We start from the raw sequence: 20,180 nt of genomic DNA on the forward strand, positions 1-20,180 counted from the left end.
CCATGCAATGAAAGTCAAAGGGGTCTAAAACAACAATGGACCCCACTGACTTTGGATGAATAGAAAGAAAAAAAAAACACTCAGACATTCTAAATATCTTGTTCTGCATTCCACAGAAGAAAGTAATACAGATTTGTCATGAAGGTGTACATTTTTGGGTGAACTATCCCTTTAATGTTAATATTTGAGAAAACAATACATTAACTAATTTGCCTGAATAATCCATATTAAATACTTGTAGCATCAAGCAGCACTTATTTCAACCACATAGCTATTTACTGCTATAGTAAAGCACACAGCTGCATCTTTGAACTGTACTTAGAGAATAAAAAGACCTCTTATTCTAACCTGTTGTGCCTGAAACAATGTATATTTCAATTATTAATAAATCACCTAATCTTTTCTTTCTTCACAGAGTTTATCAGTGACAAATAACCGATTGTTTAAAGCTCACGTGTGCACTCTACATCTATTGTATATGTGACTACTTGTCCCTGCTTACAAAAATGCACATGTGGCTCTTCCCAAGCAAGTACCTTGTAACTTCAAAGGTCAATTTTGTCAACTTTAGTCAAAAAATGTCAGGGGTCAATACTAGCTTGAGTTACTATCAGTGTTCTGCTGTGCCCTTTCAGAAAAAAAGAAGAAAAAAAAAGACGTGTTCTGCCGAGGTACGATTATGATCATAGTGAACTTAGATCAACCGTGGAAGCATATCAGTTTGTTTTGCATGAAATCAAGGTTATTTTATTTTCATCTAATCACTATGACAAGAGTAGCAAATAAACAAGCTGTTCTTTTCCAGCACCGAATAATCCTGTGAAAGCTGATGATAATATATAATTAGACAGCACACATGTGAAGAATATTGATGAGAGTGGAGCAGAATGAAAAATGACCACCCTTTGTGCAGGTGTTCTGTGGGAACTATCACGTCTATGTCAGTGTTGTTAATAAATAGGGATCCTTTGACAACAGTGTTATGCAAACCTGCTTTACAAATATCTAGACAATTAAAGGCTTCTGATTCAGCATAAAGGATGGCTTTTTTTCACTGAAAAAATAACAAATATTTGAGAGAAGTAAGCTATTGGTATAATTATATCCAGGATAATTACTAATTAGTTTAGAAAATGCAGCAAATATTGTGTTTACCAGTATGTTAAACTTAATTTAATAGCTCAGTTGTTTGAGAATAAGTTCAGTTTAGCTAAAAATAAAATGTGAAATGCTTTACCCACAAGGAACTTAAAGATGCACCTTTTAAAATGATGTACAGCGGGTTCAGTTTACACTTTTATACTTTTATTATGACTAGGTAAACCCTACTTTCTTTTTACTTTTTTCTTTCTTCTTTCTTTTTTTTTTTACTCAAAATAATTTTATCATATTTGACAAATATGCTTGCAAATTGGACATTTCATTGGTATGTGAAAAGCTTTGCTTTGAAGGAAAGAATTTGTTGAAAATGTACTCACCCTCAGGTAATTGGTGTAGATGAGTTTCTTCATCAGAACAGATGTGAAAAATTAAACATTACATCACTTGTTTAACCAATGGAATGGGCAGAGTGAATGGGTGCCGTCAAAATAGGAGTCCAAACACAGAAATCACCAAGTAATCCACACGACTCCAGTCCATCAATAAAGGAATTGTTAAAATCTTCATGTTTGTAATGTTTTTAACTTTTACTAGTCCTCTATCCATAATGCTTTCTCCAGTTAAAAAGTTGTCTTATCTGAATCAAGAGAGAAATATGCACCAATCAAGCACCGTTTAGAAGCAAAAGCAGTCTAGAACATTTTAAATACATATGTTGATGGATTCTGATGTGAGAGGACAACAAGCCATGGCCTTTTTCACTGGAAGAAGCATTATTTTGGATTATGAGCTGGTATTTTGGCCAGAAGTTTTAATTGTTGATTTCTGGAAGATGTAATTTGTTCTGTTTTCTATTTTTGTTTAATTTTATTTTCAGTGTCTTTGTATTGTTGTGTTGCTGTACAGTCCTTTGGTCTACTTTGTAGTGGAAAGGGCTCTATAAATAAACTAGACTTGAGACTTGAGAAGTGACAGTTTAAAATTAAAATTGAATTTGTTTCTTTAACAAACACGCAGTTTTTCACTAAATCTAAAAACTTAATTCTTACAGAAGCAGTAGGGCCATCATACAAAAATTTTAACCCTGGCTTCACATTGTTCACATACACACATCCAAAAAAGAAAAACAGCAAATTCAATAATAAAATTAAAAAAAAAAAAAATTAAAAAGAGAGAGAGAAAGAATCAGAGGGGCTATTGGAAAAATGTCCTGCAGCTTTACCACACTAGCAGAAGCTTTTGCCTGAAGCTACACGCTAACCTTGTGTGCACAGCAAGAATTCAATAAACAGCAGATATTATAAACCTAAATCCTAATAGCTTACATGGTTCTGGGCACCTGGCATCTTGAATTTAAAAGTGACTGTGTAGAGAAATAATGAACCAAAAAAGTAAAAATAAATACAGTATAAAAATCATAATTTTGCATGAAGGTCTTAAAAGATCTATAATTATGCAGTAATAATATCAACGACACATGCATGTTAACATGTGAACTGCAAAAACAGACAACATTCAGTCATAGCGTGAGCATGTCAGAGCACATGAAATCATGCGGTGAGAGGAAAGTGATCACAGCTCAATAGAAAGCTCATGTAAATCGTCATTTTCCTCCCTCAGACTTGACAGACTAGCAATTATTGTTCCCATGACCGCTCACCAGTGTGAGGGCAGGGAGCAAGAGAACTTATTTTAGTTGCAAACCGGAATAAACAAATGAACCAATGCTCATTTAGATAATTCAAAGGGAAGCATACAACTGAATATTTGTATACTCAGCAGCCCTAAAAAGCATTTGGACACTCAAACCACAAAACCAATGCTAAAAACATTTTGTTCATGTTTATGTAATATATCCAATTCCCATTGTGCTTTCCTGAGAGAGGTTTAAGTCAAACGGCGAAAAGATTGGAGGCCTAAAGGCATTGCACAACATGACTCGCAACATTGATTTCATTGGCAATATGAAGTTTTTGTGCCACCTCTTGCCCCCTAGACTGATGTAAGATTTGAGTTTAAATGAAAATATGAGCTGCTCTTATCTGATGAGCTACACTCTTATGAGATCCTTAATTACTAGTTGAGTCACGCTGATCTCAGCCTCATGCTCCAACTGCATCTTTTACCACCCAGGCATGACAAGACCACACTCAGAGCACCCAGCCTTAATGCATCCCTTCTCCTTTATTAGGACGGCACTCACTGTTCCCACTATTAATAATTACGGGTTTAAAATATCATGTGTGGATTCTAATACATTGGGAACATGATGACAGCAGCTCATCTTGGTGCACTTTCTGAAAACAACTCATCACATCAGATGGAGCTGCTGATTTGAACCATTTAGGTCTTTTACCCTGTCGAATGAGAGAATATTTAACTCTTTTATTGGAAAAAAAAGAATCATCTTCAGAGAATAAGACCAACATTTGACTAATGGTTTAAAGAGTGAAAAGGACTTAAGGCCAGTTATTAAGTAACCAAGTTAATCTAATTCTCCTTTAAAATGACAGACTAAAAATAGCAGAGAAACCTTTAGGGAAAAGCTTCGCTTTGGTTGCACAATTTGAACAGCACCAGACAACTTCATTAAAAGATATAAGTTAAACAGATTAGGTGAAATTCTTTTTTCAAGAAAGTAAATGCTATAACATTTATAAAGACATAAGGAAGTTGAATTAAATATTTAAGGGTTTAATTATGTTTCCCTCATGTATTGTGTCTAAATGTCACAACCAAAATACCTTCAAGAAATGAAATAAATAAAAACTGAATTTAAGTTTCTGCATGTTTAAAAAATTCACTCCTCAATTCAACGGTTTAGATTTACTGATCTTTTGGGTTTAAGAACTCTTGGAAGATCTTTAGGAAATGTGAGCACATACTGACCTCTACAGGGCATGACTTTTACTGAATTAGCTTGCAGTTGAGAACACCTGCAGGTTTAGGGTGTCAGAACCAACATTTAAAAAAATTAAACATTTTGTTCACATGTTTATTAAATCGCTTCTTACATTAAACACACCAACACAAGTTGGCTTTAAATAAGATTCTTACATGTTTCATTGCACAATATCAAAAGACCAGTGATGAACTGAACTGTCATCAGTCTCTTATTATCTTCCCTGATTCTGTTTTACAGAGGAATAATTTATTGCAGTCTTAGAGCAATACTAAAAAATAAGTCTAATGGGAGGGAATGTATAAAAAGGGCATTAGACAATGTATGTTGTGCACTGTTGAATTGTTTTGTTTGAATGGTTTTTAAAATGTGAATGTTACAATTATTCATGGCTGGAGGATTATGGTCCTGCTAAGGATGATATTGTTGAACATACTGTTGAACAACACTGAATTATTTGTCTAAATGTTGTGCTCAACTGAAGTATATTATACTTCCAGGAGTGTGTGCGCGCACAGGCATCTTTTGGATCATTCTTTAAGCTCCTGTTCCTGTTTGCTCTCCGTTTGCCCGTCTCTCCTGCTGGCCAGCTCTTTCAGCCCCTCCTGAAGCTGCTCTATGGCCTCTCCATCTCCTGCAGTTCGTGCCAGAGCCAGAGCTTCCTGGTACAGTTTACCAGACTCCTCAAACTCCCCTGGTCAACAAAAGGCAAACAACAGTGACACAACTGTATATCCCTAAGAACATTTTATTTTAATTATAAAACAATATGCAAACACACAGACAACCAAAAAGTATGAATTTTGGAAAATATGGGGTCAGTAATATTTTTTTCAAGAATACTTTTAGTAAGCATGGATGCATAAAATTGACAGTGAATGGAAGTTTATATAATATATAATGTTTTGTTTTTATATTAGTATATTAGTATTATATAAATATTACAATTTATACTTTTTATTTATAAAAAATATATTAAATATTGGAATCAGCACATGTTGATCAGGGTGACCCGCTGCCTGTCCAAGCTCAACTGCCTTCTTCACATGAGCCAGAGCCTCATCATGCTTCCCTTGCAGGTCCAACACGGTCGCCAGATCGCTCATCAGAACCAGGGACTGAAGCAGATTACACAATACCATTTAATTGGACAAACTGTAAGCCACATCAGAAGATCTTGTACAGTGACTGGGAACATCTTACAAAGGAAACATCACCTGTGGATGGGACTCTCCCTGCTCCTCCTGGCAGGTCTGCAGCGCGTGCTGATAATCTCTGCAGGCACCTGTGAAACGATGATTAGCTGCCAAATAACGCACCCTTGTATCCAGACTAAGACCGAGCAGCAACCTGGTGTCTTTGCGCTCCTCATCTATTTGAAATACAAACATATTGTAAGAGATCAATACATTGGCAAGCAAACACAAATTATCTGTTTGCAGTAACATACAGCCAAAACTGGAAGTTGTTCTGAGGTGTCTGTGATACCTGACAGGCTTTCAGGAGGAAACTCCTTTTGTTTCTCAATCTTGGCCTTTAAAGACTCTGTGCAGAACTGGAAGCCATGCTCTGCCAATTCGTTCCTGAAAATGAGAAGTCTAAGTTACTTAACAGTGCACAGGTTAACAGGTCAACTTCCCTCTTTTCACTTGTTTTGAGTGGCATATATGCTGGCCAGCTTCAACGACATCACAATCACTGCATTGTCATCCTTGATATAAAACGAGTAAAGGCAGTATAAAATTAGACTGAAGACGACTGCATTTCTCATTGTTTTTGGTTGGTTTATAGGATATTCAGTCAACCAATGTTCAGAAATGAGGGAATCAGTAAATATTCCCTATAAACACATGCTACAATAAACTATATAAACACATGCAAAAAAAAAAAAGAGGGTTTTTACCTGTGGTGTTCCTCCTGACAGAATAAAACTCATGGCTGCTTTGAACAGCTTCTCAGCCTGCAACAAAAAAACAACAAATAGAGTTACATGCTGATGTTCACTACAGATGTACGCTCTAATGTAAAGTACTGAGTCAGTGAGAAAAGCTTCTCAGCCTGCAACAAAATATAATTTGGACACAGTAAAAAGGGGGGAAAAAAACATCCGCCTACATTTTCATGCTGATGTTCACTACAGATGTACGCTCTAATGTAAAGTACTGAGTCAGTGAGAAACATCTGATGTGCCAGGTGAACAGCTTTGTGTAAGAAACCACTGGCAGTATCCAGTTCTCCAATCATCATGCTGTACTGTAAGTAAGTAAGTAAGTAAGTAAAATTTATTTGTATAGCACATTTCTTTTGTGGTCCAGGGTCGCATATATGTGTTTAAGAATGTTTTAGTTACAACACTTATAAATACATTACAGCACATAATCAAAATAAACAAAAGTACACATAAGGCCACCCTACAGTCTAGTTAAAAGCCTCTTTAAGAAGAAGAGTTTTCAACTGGGTTTTAAAATTTTTCCACACAATCCAAGCAGCGTATGGAAGGAGGCAAAGCGTTCCACAACCGAGGTGCCACAACTTGAAACGAACGGTCCCCTCTAGTTTTAAAATGTGTATGGGGGGCAACTAAAAATCTCTGGCCTGTTGATCTCAGACTACGTGAGGACACACACCCATTACATACAGTAAATGTTATCAATATAATGAAACACTTACGCAGCTGTATCAGGTCAGAGATGTATGGGGACGCCTGTCCTTGTAAGGCTCTAAAAGTTAGAACCAAAATTTTAAAGTGCATTCTAAAATTTCACCGTTAGCCAATGAAGAGAAGCTAAAATAGGAGTAAATGTGCCCTTTTACTCGTGTGGGTTAAAAGCCTAGCAGCAGAATTTTGAACAGTCTGGAGACGACAAAGATCCTTCCTATTAAGGCAAATAAAAAGACTGTTACAATAGTCTAAACGAGACGAAATAAAAGCATGAATAATCATCTCCAACTCGACCTTTGACACCAGGGCTCTTATCTTAGAAATGTTCCTTAAAGGAATAGTTCACCCAAAAATGAAAATTTGCTGAAATTTTCACTTCACAAGACATCAGTAGATGGACTAGTGTTGTGTTATCACTTGTAGATTATGTTTTTATCAGCTGTTTGGACGTCACTCTGGCGGCACCCATTCACTGCAGAGGATCTACTGGTGAGCAAGTGATGTAATGCCAAATTTCTCCAAATCTGTTCCCTTTAAGAAACAAACTCATCTACATCTTGGATGGCCACACTGTAAGTGTTTTTTTTTTTTTTTTTGGAAAGTCCAGAAGTCTGAAACCACTACTGAACTTACTTCTCATTTGTATATTTATATTTAACACAAATTATTTCATTACAAATTATATTACCAGAGTAACAATGTAGCAATAATGTGAACTGAAAAACCTTAGTCTTTGATTTGTCCCTCTTTTTTTTCATTTTCATTGTGGTCTCAGACTACGCTAGGATAGACAAATGTAGGTAACAAGCCTGGGTGCCGCTTCTCACTGAAACACAGATGCCATGACCTTCTGCACCAGCGGCTCGACTGCACGAACACACCAGCCGGTGCATGCAGCGATTTGATTCTTGCAAAAGACTTTTAAACAATCACATTTTAAAATATTACAAGCACATTTGTTTAAATTAATCCTAATATCACAATTAGAAATTAATATATATTTATTTATTTACGGCTTTTTTGACATTTCCCTCATTCTTTGGGAATTGTTTTAATTTGTTATTAACTAATAAGGGGTACTTGCTTAAATTTTGGTTGAAAATAATAAAATAAATTTAAAATAAACTATAAAGAGGTTTACAGGTGAGAATTCTTGATTTATTACTAAGGTGCTTTTTTAAATGACTGCATAGCAGGAATAACACATAAAATAGACACACTGGTTTATTATTCACTGTTCTGTTTATTTATTGTACTAAAGCACAGATGAGGCTACAAAACAGCACAATATCCTTTTATCACCCACTGGCCATTAGTATTTTAACAGGAAAAAGAGGGAATGCTTTTCAGTTCTAAATTAGCACACAGTGGGTCTCTGTACCATAGATCATGCAGTAATTACAGATTACATTTATTAATTTGTAGACACAGAAGTGCACAGAGAGAGAGAATTAGGAAAGGCATAGGGTGATCCATACACATTCACACTTAATATGCACATTAACAATAAGAACTGCACAAAAAATGACATAGACCACCTCAAATTGAAATCCTTCCTCTGAAAAAAATAGCTTTCAAAACCAAGCTTGTCAAGTTTTCAATGTCTGTAAAGACTTTATACATTTCATCTAAAAAGGAACAAAGTTGCATGTGTGAAATATACATATGGAAAAATACATACATTTGTGTTTTTTAAACTGCCATTTATTTCAGCAACAATATCGTAGGTTAGCATAGACCTAAATCAAGAAATAAAGTGTCTGGGTATGTGAGGCTTTCCACCCAAATCTCTTTCACTGTGACATATGAAACACCAATCCATCCAAAAGATGAATGTTTCATTTACAGAAACAGTTTCAAATGCAAGCAAAGAGGAATGTCAATAGAGGTTTAAATGACCTAAAAACCTATTGAGGTGTTAAGAATTAAGAAAGGTTTTTCTAAATGAAAATATCAACACACTCTCTACACCCAAGTTCTGAAGAGACAAGAGAAGTTTATTGAAGCCCATGGAAAATAAGCCCTATGTGCTTGAAACAAATAATAAAATACATTATATCATCTTTTGTCTCTTCTGAATGTAATAAATCATCTCTTTTCAAATAAGTCAGCACCTGATAATTCAGTATCTAAAACAGTTTGCTCCAAGGTGACTAAGAAACTTAGAAATAAAAGCAATCAAGTGTCTTGAAAATAAGCAAAAACACCCAAGCATCACACACTTACGAGTAAATTTACGAGGCAATTTATAGACATATATTGCAGACCTCACGACTGACCTGTTGGACCAAGTGCTGCATTTAAAATCTCTGTCACATGACAGAATTATATTTGCCACACAGTATATATATATTTTTTTTTTTTAGAAATCTGCATTGGCTGCATACAACAACATTGAAACCTCATTACCAACCAGCATTCAGAGGCACAAAATATTTACTGACCGCAACCTGTAAGCTCCAGCTTCTGTCTTCAGTCAAGAGCAGATTATTGCACAAAAAGCACAATGTTGCTGATTGACGAAACTCAGGTTGAAAGGACTGTTATACATTTAGTGTTCGCCGGCAAAGAGCTGCCTGTCAAGTTTAAGATTAATTTCATTTATACAACGTGCAAACGAAGGGATAACATCCATTGACAATCAAGCACTGTCACTATATTCCCCACTAAATCACACACTGATTTTTTTCTCATTATTGTATGCTGGAATTCTTAACATTATGCAATGCAGATGGCCTAGGGTTTTTTAAATCTTTTGAACTGAAAATACAAAAATGATGTGCAGTGATTGTCTACCCTAAACAGCATGTGTATATCTGACTGGTAGCATGGTTATCTTGCAGCGAGGGTGCATACAAGGTGTGCAAAGAGCTGCCTAATCATGACCAGAAGGAAAACAACAGCACACATCAAACTTCAACTGCCACACAGAATGAAGGAAGACTGTTCGCTCCTCACCAAACCTTGGAGTAACTGAGAAGGGTGTGTGTGTGTATATGTGTGTGTAACAAAGGACAAAGGCTAAAGCCTCGGCACAGCATAAACACCTCACTCACGGCTCCCAAAGAGCTGAAGGAAAAAAAGGAATATGTAGACCACATCCATGTAGAGGCAGATGGCTCCGAACACATGCTCCTCTGGGTTCAGAGAGTACCGCCTGTTGCCGATCAGCAGCTGCATGTCAAATGCCAGAAACTATAGCATGACAAAAAGAAGATAATTACATTTGTACGAAGCACATAAACATGACGAAATTGCATTGTGAAAGGGTACTAACCAGAGTGAAAACCAGAGCACCAAATCCAGCATAAGCAGTATGCAACCAGGGTATCTAAAACCACAGACAGAAGCAGATGTTTAAGTTGACAACAGTGCACTGGAACACACGAGGAATGCATACTGCACACTGTTTAAACAATGAAAAAAATGGCAGGTGTGGTTACCAGAACTTCACTGTCAAAAAAGATTGCAACATTTCACGTTTTACGGATTGAACTTAAATTTATAATAAAAACCTGTATTTTCAATGTTAATATACCAACCTATAGACAGTGATTAAATATCTATTAAGGGTTTCCAAGCAGCTTACATATCCAAATGGTGCGGTGAAGAACAGCAGAAGGCCGGTGATCATCAGCACCATCATGAGGGAGAAAAGTAATCCATGACAGGTGGTGAAGTCAACCTAGACGACAGAAGACATCACTCTATTACATTACACAGAAACGAAGCACTTGAAAAACGCCGTTTAGGGCAAAATGAGCTCACCCTGGATTGGAAACAGAAGAGTGTGACGGCCAAACACACCAGTGCTGTGATGCCCACACACATCATCACCACTTTGGTATTATGATAGCTATAAAAAAAAAGAGTGAGATTGTGGCAAATTCAACACATACACACACATTCTAAAGAGTCTAAAGAGCTAAAAAATGAAAAGAAAAATCATTATAAAGAATATTTCACTTCTAACAGTGCTTCATGTTTTATATGAATAGAATCCAATAGGTTTAATAAGTTATTCAGTTGAAATATAAAGTTGATCTTACCTGGCTAGCATGCCTGCCATATAGGACATTGCCAAAGTCTGAAAATAAAACAAGAATATTCACCCCTTTTTTTTCTGGTGGTTAAAAAATGTTAATGGATACTTATTATTAATAAATATACTTATTATAAATTAGTGTTTACTAACATTTAACTATCAAATTAATGAGACAATGAGATTGCTTACAAAAATGGCTAGAAGGATCATATTGGTAGGGTATCTTCGTCTGTAGACGAAACACAAACACTGATAAGTGATGTATGCTAAAGAAGCTCACAGTTCCTGAAAACACACATCTCCTATGTTGGTTTCAGACTCAAAGACAAGAAGAAAGTATAATAAAAAGTATTTTCTTACCGTGCATTTGTGCTGCATACAAGCATCAGGTATGTTCCCATGAAAGTCATGCTGGGCAAAAACAAAGCAGTGTCACTAGCAGGGTAAACAGAATTCAAATATAAAGTCTCAAAACCTCTAATGAGGAAACAGAGGAGTGTATAATTCAGTCACTTACTATGAGGTCAGATAGAAAACTCGATTGTACTGTACAAACTTCCGGACAGGCTCACTGTGAAAGACAGGACGGTCATTAAAAGTGGAATAAATGCATATAATGGGGTTGTCATGTACTCTGATGTGTGTATGACTTACCAAAACGTAAAGAGCGACACCACACCAAATGTGACCATGAGCTGAACCATGAGGATACAGAAGACCTGCCAAAGAAAATCATGCTTTCATGACTAGGATGTTTATACATTACCATTCAAAAAATTTAAAGTAGGCAAGATTTTTAAATGTTTTTGAAAGACATCTCTCAAGACTGTAAAAATACTGTAAAACGGTTATATTGTGAAATATTATTAGAGTTTAAAACAGCTGATTTCTATTTTCTTTATATTCCTTGATGAAGATGAAGTTCAAAGGAATAGTATTTATTTGAAATAGAGATCATTTGTAACATTTGAAATACTGAAACATGTTTAAAAAACTCCTGCAAATGGAAAAACAATTGAATCAGGACTTTCACACCTTCCTGATGAACATACGGCGGACATTCTTGTCCTCCCAGTTGTTTCCACTGAGGCCGTCGAAGCTGCTGCTGGAGCTCGGGTCAGAGAAGGGTGAGGACATGTCTGCAGCATACACATTGGAATATCCTGGACCTAAACAGACATCTTGCACTATTAACATTGTTCAAACAGAGAAAAAAGACATCAGAGAAAATGCTCCTTGCTTACCAAAACTTCTGCATATATAACCAAAGATATTATAATTAATTGTCACTTACTAGGACCAGGATGCACATAAGCCCAGCTGGGGTGCATGGGGATGGTTGGGGGTGGCATTGGGGGCGGCTGGGAGGCGTAAGTGAAGCTCCCAGCCCCTTGTTCTTTATCTCCTGCTATAGCTTCAGCATAGCTGGGTGGGGCTGCTGGCAAACTCATGGTCTACTGTAAAACAATACCATTAACACAATGAAATAAGAAATCATCTGAGAATGGAATCACAACTAGATCTGATACTTGAGCACCCTGGCTTGCATTAATATTTTATGCCCCAACACCAAAGGAACTTTGCAACTCTTCACCACATGAATTCATTATGAACCTAACGCTTGGATCCTTTCCTGTTTCAAGCCAATAGCAGACAGAAAGGTTAAAGAACAGCTTTTATAAAAATTATCTTTCAACTGACCAGATTCTAATGTTTATAAATTAACTCTGTTAAGCCTGAGATATGATACAAGTCAAAATGTTTTTTTAAATGGAAGACTTTATTGAACGTTTACACAAAATTTAAAAGAACAGTATAACAGACTTAAAAAAAAAAAAAAAAAAAAGCATAAAAATTTGTCAATACGTCTTAGTAAAATGATATTTAAATGTTTAGTTTTATGATCAACGCTCTGTAGTATTTATTGTGGGGCATAAAAAACATGTAATGCAATACAATAAAATGATGACTGAGAGATGAACAAATAAACATTCCTCAAAAGCCTGATGCATCATATTTAATAGTCCCATTTTAACATGATTTGGATAACCAAGCAAACTTAAGTGGCATCAGTGCCGTAAATGTTGAAATATTAATATCAATATAAAATTTATTCTTGAACAACTACTTTTAAAAATGATTAAGGATTTCACTGCAAAAAGACACGTTTACCACATCCTGAAGGTGGACGTTTTTAAAACTATACTAAAAAAGTATAATTTTCTTGCTTAAAAAGCATGAACCTGCAATCAGTTGATAGAAGGCATGTAGAAGATTGTGTAGAATTTTTTTTCTTCAATAAAGTGGTGATCATGTTGATAATTTATAGGCTTTAGCAATTAAAGTATCAAATACGAACAGTAGTATTTACATTGTTAATAGTACTGTCAAAAGTGTAGTGTTATCTGTCAGCTGCAGTTATTATCAACAATAAACACTGAACATGAGTTTAGACATATTGTTCTGGCTAGTGACTGTAGAGCTGTCAGACACAGTCACAACAGTCTCTCATCCTGAACTGTTAGTCCTAATAAGTACCGTTATACTGAAGTCATGCACACAGCGCTTAGCTTAGCTAGCACATCGATGACACTTTTCAAGTGCATTCCGTCGTGTAGGAGACGATAAATGATGAGCGCATAAAAGAATAAGGCTGTTAGAAATTACTTTAAAATGTAGGTTCTAATTAATTAGTCATAATCTAAGCTCTGTATTTCAACTTACCTTACTGTAACAGCTAATGTGATGCTCGAGACTCCCAAATAAAAACAATGTACTCAATCATGTATTGACGTACATCCGGTGTTTCCGGAAATGATAAACGCGGATCATGCACTGTTTTAGCAAAATTTACTGTATTTATTATTGAACATATTAAATATTTAATTTTACAGCGAAAGCGTGCAGTATTTCATACAAGTCAGAAAAATAAACGAACTCGCATATTTGATTAACTACATTTTATTTTTTAGGGCAAATTTCCATATAAGCAAATTCTCGAGTTATCATGCGTGTAATATTTAAAATGTTATCCTGAATCACTCTGACCTTCAAATAAAAACAAAACGTAGCTATTGAAACAATTTTGTTAAAAAAAAAACTGTTTACACATGGTCATATTGTTCATGTGCTTGTTTTTCAATTATAAAGTATTAAGTGGTGTGTTATAATTTTGGATAAACCTCATATTTATATGAATATTTTATATATCAGAATCAGAAAGAGCTTTAAAATACATAGACATTTTTTATTAAGAGTTAAAATATCTAAGATGTAAATATCCACTTCATCTGTTATTGACCATTTTGTAAATATAAACATTCAAAAGACATTTTTATTAATCCCAGCTAGATTACACAGGTAGAGAGGCAGCTGAAATTATTCAGCTATGCAGACACTGACCCATAATCCTCCTGGTTCTGTAAGAAACCAAAGTAATAGATCTTGAGCAAAATGCATTTTGAACTCAAAGAAAAAATGTCCAAGCCAAATCAATAAATGTACACTTTTAATAAGACACCATTATTGCAAATAGAGCTTTAGACAATATTTGATAAAACAAAAAAATCTCATCAAGAGTTTACTTTATCGTTCATCTTACAGTCTTTATCCTATAGACCTTTCCTGTTCTAGTACAAAATAATGAAGTGCACACCCATGATTTTAATAGGTATTTTGAAAGTAAAGACCAAATACTGTGATCCACATAACACACAAAAAAGAAAACAAGACAGCTACTTCCACTGGAAACCCCAGCGACTGACTCGGGTGTTAAAGGTGGTACTGAATCTGCAGTCTAACCAGCATGCTTGTATTTCCTCGAGAGCAATAGTCTTGTTGGCAGAGATGTTGGAACGGCCCTCTATGGGGGGCTTTACTGGCTATAAATCATGCATCTGTTTGTCAATTTTTGATTTTAGGTGCTCTTTGTAGGCCAGAATGTCCCTGCTCCATTTTGTGATGGTCTGCTTTTCACAAACCCAGATCTCCTGAGCCACCTGCAAGAAAACAAACCAATATTACTACAACGTAACAAAGACCTCAAGTCAACTTCATTAACTTGACAGAGACAAAATGAGCAAAAATCTAACTTAAACCTTCATATTACCTGCTGAATAAGCCTGAAGTCGTGGCTGACCAGCATCATTCCACCCTCAAAGTCGTTGATCGCCTCGGCCAGAGCATCGATGGTTTCAATGTCAAGATGATTAGTCGGCTCATCAAGAAAGAGCATGTGGGGATTCTGCCAGGCCAACCAGGCAAAGCAGACCCGGCACTTCTGCCCATCAGACAGATTCCTAATAGGGCTCACCTAGTTTAAAAAGGAACACGTCAATAAAGTAGAATATATTTGCAGGTTAAAATATAGTAAAAAAAAATAAAAAATAAAAAAACCTACCTGCTGTTTGCCGGTGAGTCCATAGCGGCCAATGATTTTCCTCATTTCTTCTTTCTCCTTAATCTCAGGGTAACACTTCATCATGTATTCCAGAGGTGAAAGGTCAAGCTCCAGTTGCTCTGTTAGATGCTAGAGAAGTTGAATACTATTAAAACTAGTCTAAAGCCCCTGAACTCAAATTATCTGGAGGTATTTTAATATTAATAAAGTTATTAATTTGGTCATTTAAGTTATTGCCATTATCTCCACTATTATGATTCTGATCCTTTATAATTATTACTTCATAAATGTCATGAGCCAACAGACCTGATGATATCGTCCAATCTTCACATGTGAGTGTTTTCTAATCATACCATCTGTTGGCAGGAGCTGAAAGAAGAGAAGCTATTTTATAAAACACAATACTAAAAACTCCAAATTGCAGAAAATGTGTGAACACCAAAGTTAAATGCATTTGTTAAAATCTGCCTTACCTCTCCAGTAAGGAGCTTCAGCAAAGTAGACTTGCCCGCCCCATTGGGCCCTACAAGGGCCACCCGTGTGTCCAAGTCGATTCCAAACTCCAGGTTTTTATAAATATGTGGCTGTATAACACACAAAAGATACAATGTGAGAACCTCAACCCAGAGAAGGATGCAACAAAAGCATCAAATGTTGTATTGTTTATTAGATCTGCGTACCGTATTTTCCGAATACCTGAAGCTGACATTCTGAACCATAATAACAGGAGGAGGGATCTTCCCACAGGGAGAAAAATAAAATGACAGGGTCTGAAAGGACAAGGGAGTTAGAGTCATTTTGATATTGACTGAAATGTAGCATTTACAGCAACAAAAAGGCAAACTACATAGAGTTGTGTCTGAGATCAAGTGGAAACGGTTCTTTCATTACCTTGTCATTCACAACACGCTCAGTAAGACCTGAGGCAACCATCTTCTGTAGAGTCTTCTCTTTGCTCTGAGCTTGTCTAGCCAGCTTGGCAGAACCGTGACCAAACCGAGCAATGTAGTTCTGAGGATCAACAGGAACACATTAAGATAACCACATCAATCACAAGCTAAGCAGTTGGAGAAATGCAACGAAAATGTGCATGTTTACAAAGGTACGTTTAGAAGTTTACCTTCATGTGTGCTATCTGGTCCTGCTCCCAGTTAAACCGCTTCATCTGATTCTCCTCCAGTTCCTCTCTGGTCTTCACATACTGGTCGTAATTACCCTTCACAGAACAGGATGAATGATGAAATAAATGAAACTGCACATTTGTAATTATAGAAAATCAACACTAAGTGCTTACAGGGGACAGAATTAATCTCTTTACCGTGTAATATTTCAGCTTGCGCTGGTGCAGGTGAATAATGTTGGTACAAACACCATTGAGGAAGTCTTGAGAATGAGATATTAAAACCAGAATTCTTTTAAACCTGTCAGGGGGGAAAAAAGTCTTTGCAAATAACTGCATCACAACAACAGAATGCATTTTGTAATATAAAATTGGCAACACTAAAGGTGTGAAAAAAACAACAACATTTATTACAACACTATGCATTACTACAGCGTTAGGTTTAGAAAAAGATAGTGGTACTCTAATATCTTCAAACAAAATTGCATCTAGGTTGTGCTGACTGATCAGTTAAACGCTTCGGTCTAGTTTTTGTCAAAGCTCTATCCATATCAAGAACAAACTGCTTGATGGAAGAGCTACAATTCGGCCTTTTGTTAACATCATTTCATCAGCAACAATCCACAGTAAACAAATTTTAAGCTTTTCATTCAATATTCTCACACAGCCTTTGTTTTAAAAAAATAAAGTAAAGACTTACTGGCTGAGCTCTTCCTCCAGCCACACACATGCGTCCAAGTCAAGGTGGTTTGTTGGCTCATCCAACAGCAACATGAAAGGCTTGAGAAACAGTGCCTTAAGATTTCAGAAAAAACATGAGTTTAAATGTATGCAAAGATATATGCAGATGCATTCACTGAAATGCATGGGGATCAGAAATACGCTTCATACCGTTTTTGTCACTGCACAGTTAGCACAAAGCAACTGCGCTATCATTCGGCCTTTTATTACATCATCTCCCAGCAGCTCTAAACTCAAGTATAAGATTCTGAAAGCTCACCGAGCAAGAGCAACACGCATCCTCCAGCCACCGCTGAAGTCTTTGAGTTTCTTCTTCTGCATAGCAGTAGTGAAGCCGAGACCGTTGAGGATCCGCGATGCCCTCATCTCAGCTTTATCAGCGTCCAGCTCCTCCAAACGCTCATACAGCTCCATCAGTTTCTCACATTCAGCTAAAGTGTGACAAACAAACGTAAACAATCAAAATGCACAAATTACAAATAAGTGTTCCTCAACCATGAGAATCCTTAAAAACTGAACAGAATTAAGGAGCCTTCTCAAGCTGAGATGTTCAATATACCACGCCTAGGAAAGGAAGCTGTTACAAAAACAGTTCCTATGAAAACGTGGAAAGCTTTTATACAGATCTGACCTATTAAAGAAATTCTCAAAATTGTGAAAATGTTCATTAAACACTTTCATTACATGTTTATCCTTACGCCATCACTGGTTCTCAGACTCCTTGGTATCAAACAAGTATTTGAACAAGTAAATGCCAATTGTCATTTCTAGGTGAACTAATCCTATCAAAATATGCCAATTGCATTTGATCAGAGTTGTTTAAACTCACAGTCCTCATGAGCGAGCCTTTCAGCCTCTCTCTCCAGCTGGATCCTCTCTTCATCTACCTCCATCACACACTCCAGAGCGGTCTTCTCACTGGGAGCCATCTCACGGGTCAGATGGTAGATATCAATGTGTTCTGGAATCGGCACCTCCCTGTGACCAATCGCTGACAGCAGCATGGATTTGCCTACACACAAATTTAAATACAAGTCAGTTATCTAGGAACCTGCCAATTGAAGTAATTTCTAAAGCCACCAAGAGGAGATCTAACAGACCAACTTGAACAGATTGTTCATTTACCGGTTCCATTGAGTCCGATAAGACCATACCGACGGCCAGAGTTGAGCTCCAAACTAGTGTCACTGAGTAACTCTTGTCCGTGAAAGGTGAGAGACAAGCTGCTGATGTGCACATCAGTGCTGTTGGGATGAGATGCCAGCACGCCAGTCACCGCCCGAGCCTCGGTTTTCTTCAGCTCAAACTCATCCAGCTCCTTCGTCAAACTGGCAACCCCTTTAAAAAGAAAAAAAGAAATATTTAAATGGATTAAGAAGGATGCTGAGAATCAGGTTCTAAAACATCCTGAATAAAAAGCACGACATGTCAATTCAGACCAATGCATAAAAACAACAGATGGGCTATACAAAAATGCAAGTCCACTCTCTGACAATGTTGCATTTATAGAAAAGCAGAAATACCCTGTGCAAGGAGCGAAATCCATTTTCTGTCATCAACAGTGTAGCAATGTATGAAGCAAACAATATGTACTTTTTGTTCTTCTTTTCAAACAGCTGTTTTTTAATTCGCTATGAGGTTTATCAAATAACAGATGCAGACAGAAAAACCCAGGTTTGTATTCTTTCACAGCTATTCTCGGTCACTTGGCAAAATCCTTTGGGCACATGAGCAAAACATAAATCATTTGTTGGCCAGCTTTCTTCACAGTGCAATGAAAAAAGATTAGAACACCTCTCCATAAAAAAGAAAAGAAAAAAAAAAATATATTACAACCTCTCCATAAAAAAAAAAAAGAAAAGAATATTTTTTTTTACCCACATTATGACAAATGACACATTAACATATATGTTTTTTTGATGTGAACAGGCCTTAAGACTGCCTTTGAATGGCTTGCCTTACCATTGACCTCAGCCGCTCCATTCTGCTGGATCTCAGGTTTCTCTGCATCACCATTCACTCCATCCTCTGGTTTCTTTGTACGCTGACGAGCTTTGGCTGCTTCTTTCTTCTTTGCCGCCTTCTTTTTTGCTAAATCAGATGGCATTTTAACTGTGAATACCAGGAACAAAACACCTCTGAAACCTGTGGGAGAGAGACAAACAAACAAAACAAAAAAGATTAGTCAGAGGTAAAGATGCTCTCATAGAATTCTGGGAAAAAACATCACAAAGTACACACTGTTCCCAAACGTACTTCCTGTACCATCAACATTCGATTCGCCTGAAAAAATAAAATAAAATACTTTCTTCACAGGATTGTTTATGGTCTCGTGTTAGCATCCACCGAGCAGCAGGCACCAGAGGACAGCGGTTCGGCTCGGGTCACGTGGAGTCGGCCAGTACTTTTCCCTGACGCAGTGTAGGCGAATAACTGCGAGGATGAAGTGATGCCGGAACAACAAAGACTTCTCGGCACATTACAGCTATGATATCGCGATGAGTTTTGAAAATAAATAAAAATAACGGATAATATAGCGAAACATCGAAGCCGCTACCAATATAAAACGTGAATAAAACGTGTCTGTTAACTCCGAGGCCCGACCAATGAACCACTTCACCAACCATGCTAACTCTAGACATAAAACACCGTGTATCCCTGATCACGAGTAAATCTTTCTCCCTGGACATAGAACAACTACAGTTTACATCCAAATTGTGATAAGATTAGTAACTTTAGTAAATTAAAGTGGAATCAACCGAAAAAACATGTTTGGCTAGTTGAGGAGCGCACGCGAGTCTGTTCCCACGAGCTAGCCGGCGAGCTAACAGCCTGTAAAACTACACAGTTAATCCAAAAGATGTCCGGAGTACAAAATTACATGAGCAAAAGAGGTAAGAGTTTTTATAGACGTCGGTTATCGGTTATCAAACGCGTTAACACGAGTAAATAACCAACTTTAGTGGAATTAGGCCGTTGTCTTACCTAGCGCTCTTCCTGATGAATCGCTAGCACCGGAGAAGCGGTCTCATGGCTCGCGCTACAAGCGGTATGAGGCGCGTGTCACCAATACCGGCACGGCAGCCAATCAGAGGCCGGTAAATCAGAACTCTCCACCCACTTCTCTGAGTATCTGGGCCTGTTTTGTTTCACGGCTACTCGCACACAATGGCCTAATATGAGTAATATTATCACTTAGCAATGTGAGTC

At 36.9% G+C, this 20,180-nt stretch overlaps 3 protein-coding genes and 1 non-coding gene across 6 annotated transcripts; all 4 read right to left on the bottom strand.

Moving 5' to 3' along the window:
* Positions 1-4,092: 4,092 nt before the first annotated feature.
* Positions 4,093-6,253, bottom strand: LOC109106843 (tetratricopeptide repeat protein 19, mitochondrial-like). The gene is made up of 7 exons (XM_042767412.1): positions 6,119-6,253; positions 5,907-5,963; positions 5,653-5,714; positions 5,492-5,586; positions 5,221-5,375; positions 4,956-5,121; positions 4,093-4,700 (listed from the first exon to the last, which is right to left on the bottom strand). The coding sequence occupies exons 1-7, from the start codon at positions 6,248-6,250 to the stop codon at positions 4,534-4,536; spliced, it is 834 nt and encodes a 277-aa protein (XP_042623346.1). The 5' UTR covers positions 6,251-6,253; the 3' UTR covers positions 4,093-4,533.
* A 1,635-nt stretch (positions 6,254-7,888) lies between these two features.
* On the bottom strand, positions 7,889-13,556 carry LOC109047830 (protein lifeguard 2-like). 2 transcript variants are annotated; one of them, XM_019065501.2, is made up of 12 exons: positions 13,435-13,556; positions 12,005-12,167; positions 11,746-11,879; positions 11,365-11,429; positions 11,228-11,281; positions 11,071-11,121; positions 10,900-10,939; positions 10,715-10,752; positions 10,434-10,521; positions 10,255-10,350; positions 9,943-9,996; positions 7,889-9,860 (listed from the first exon to the last, which is right to left on the bottom strand). In XM_019065501.2, exons 2-12 carry the CDS (start codon positions 12,159-12,161, stop codon positions 9,714-9,716), a joined length of 924 nt encoding a protein of 307 aa, XP_018921046.2. In that variant the 5' UTR covers positions 12,162-12,167; positions 13,435-13,556; the 3' UTR covers positions 7,889-9,713. The 2 variants fall into 2 exon arrangements, with proteins under 2 accessions (XP_018921046.2, XP_042631280.1); XM_042775346.1 differs by having other exon boundaries at positions 11,746-11,897.
* A 645-nt stretch (positions 13,557-14,201) lies between these two features.
* Positions 14,202-20,108, bottom strand: LOC109047575 (ATP-binding cassette sub-family F member 2). Of its 2 annotated transcripts, none has more exons than XM_042775365.1 (15): positions 19,956-20,108; positions 18,933-19,115; positions 18,096-18,308; positions 17,800-17,982; positions 17,230-17,401; positions 16,930-17,025; positions 16,428-16,530; positions 16,230-16,325; positions 16,001-16,120; positions 15,790-15,879; positions 15,583-15,693; positions 15,416-15,478; positions 15,110-15,238; positions 14,819-15,022; positions 14,202-14,708 (listed from the first exon to the last, which is right to left on the bottom strand). In XM_042775365.1, the coding sequence occupies exons 2-15, from the start codon at positions 19,075-19,077 to the stop codon at positions 14,592-14,594; spliced, it is 1,842 nt and encodes a 613-aa protein (XP_042631299.1). In that variant the 5' UTR covers positions 19,078-19,115; positions 19,956-20,108; the 3' UTR covers positions 14,202-14,591. The 2 variants fall into 2 exon arrangements, with proteins under 2 accessions (XP_042631299.1, XP_042631305.1); XM_042775371.1 differs by lacking the exon at positions 19,956-20,108 and adding an exon at positions 19,227-19,869.
* Positions 16,727-16,844, bottom strand: LOC122135372. The gene has a single exon (XR_006153477.1). It is a non-coding gene; the product is annotated as a small nucleolar RNA SNORD89 (small nucleolar RNA).
* Positions 20,109-20,180: the final 72 nt, after the last annotated feature.

This window comes from Cyprinus carpio, chromosome A2 (assembly GCF_018340385.1).
Source record: "Cyprinus carpio isolate SPL01 chromosome A2, ASM1834038v1, whole genome shotgun sequence".
NCBI lineage: Eukaryota > Metazoa > Chordata > Actinopteri > Cypriniformes > Cyprinidae > Cyprinus > Cyprinus carpio.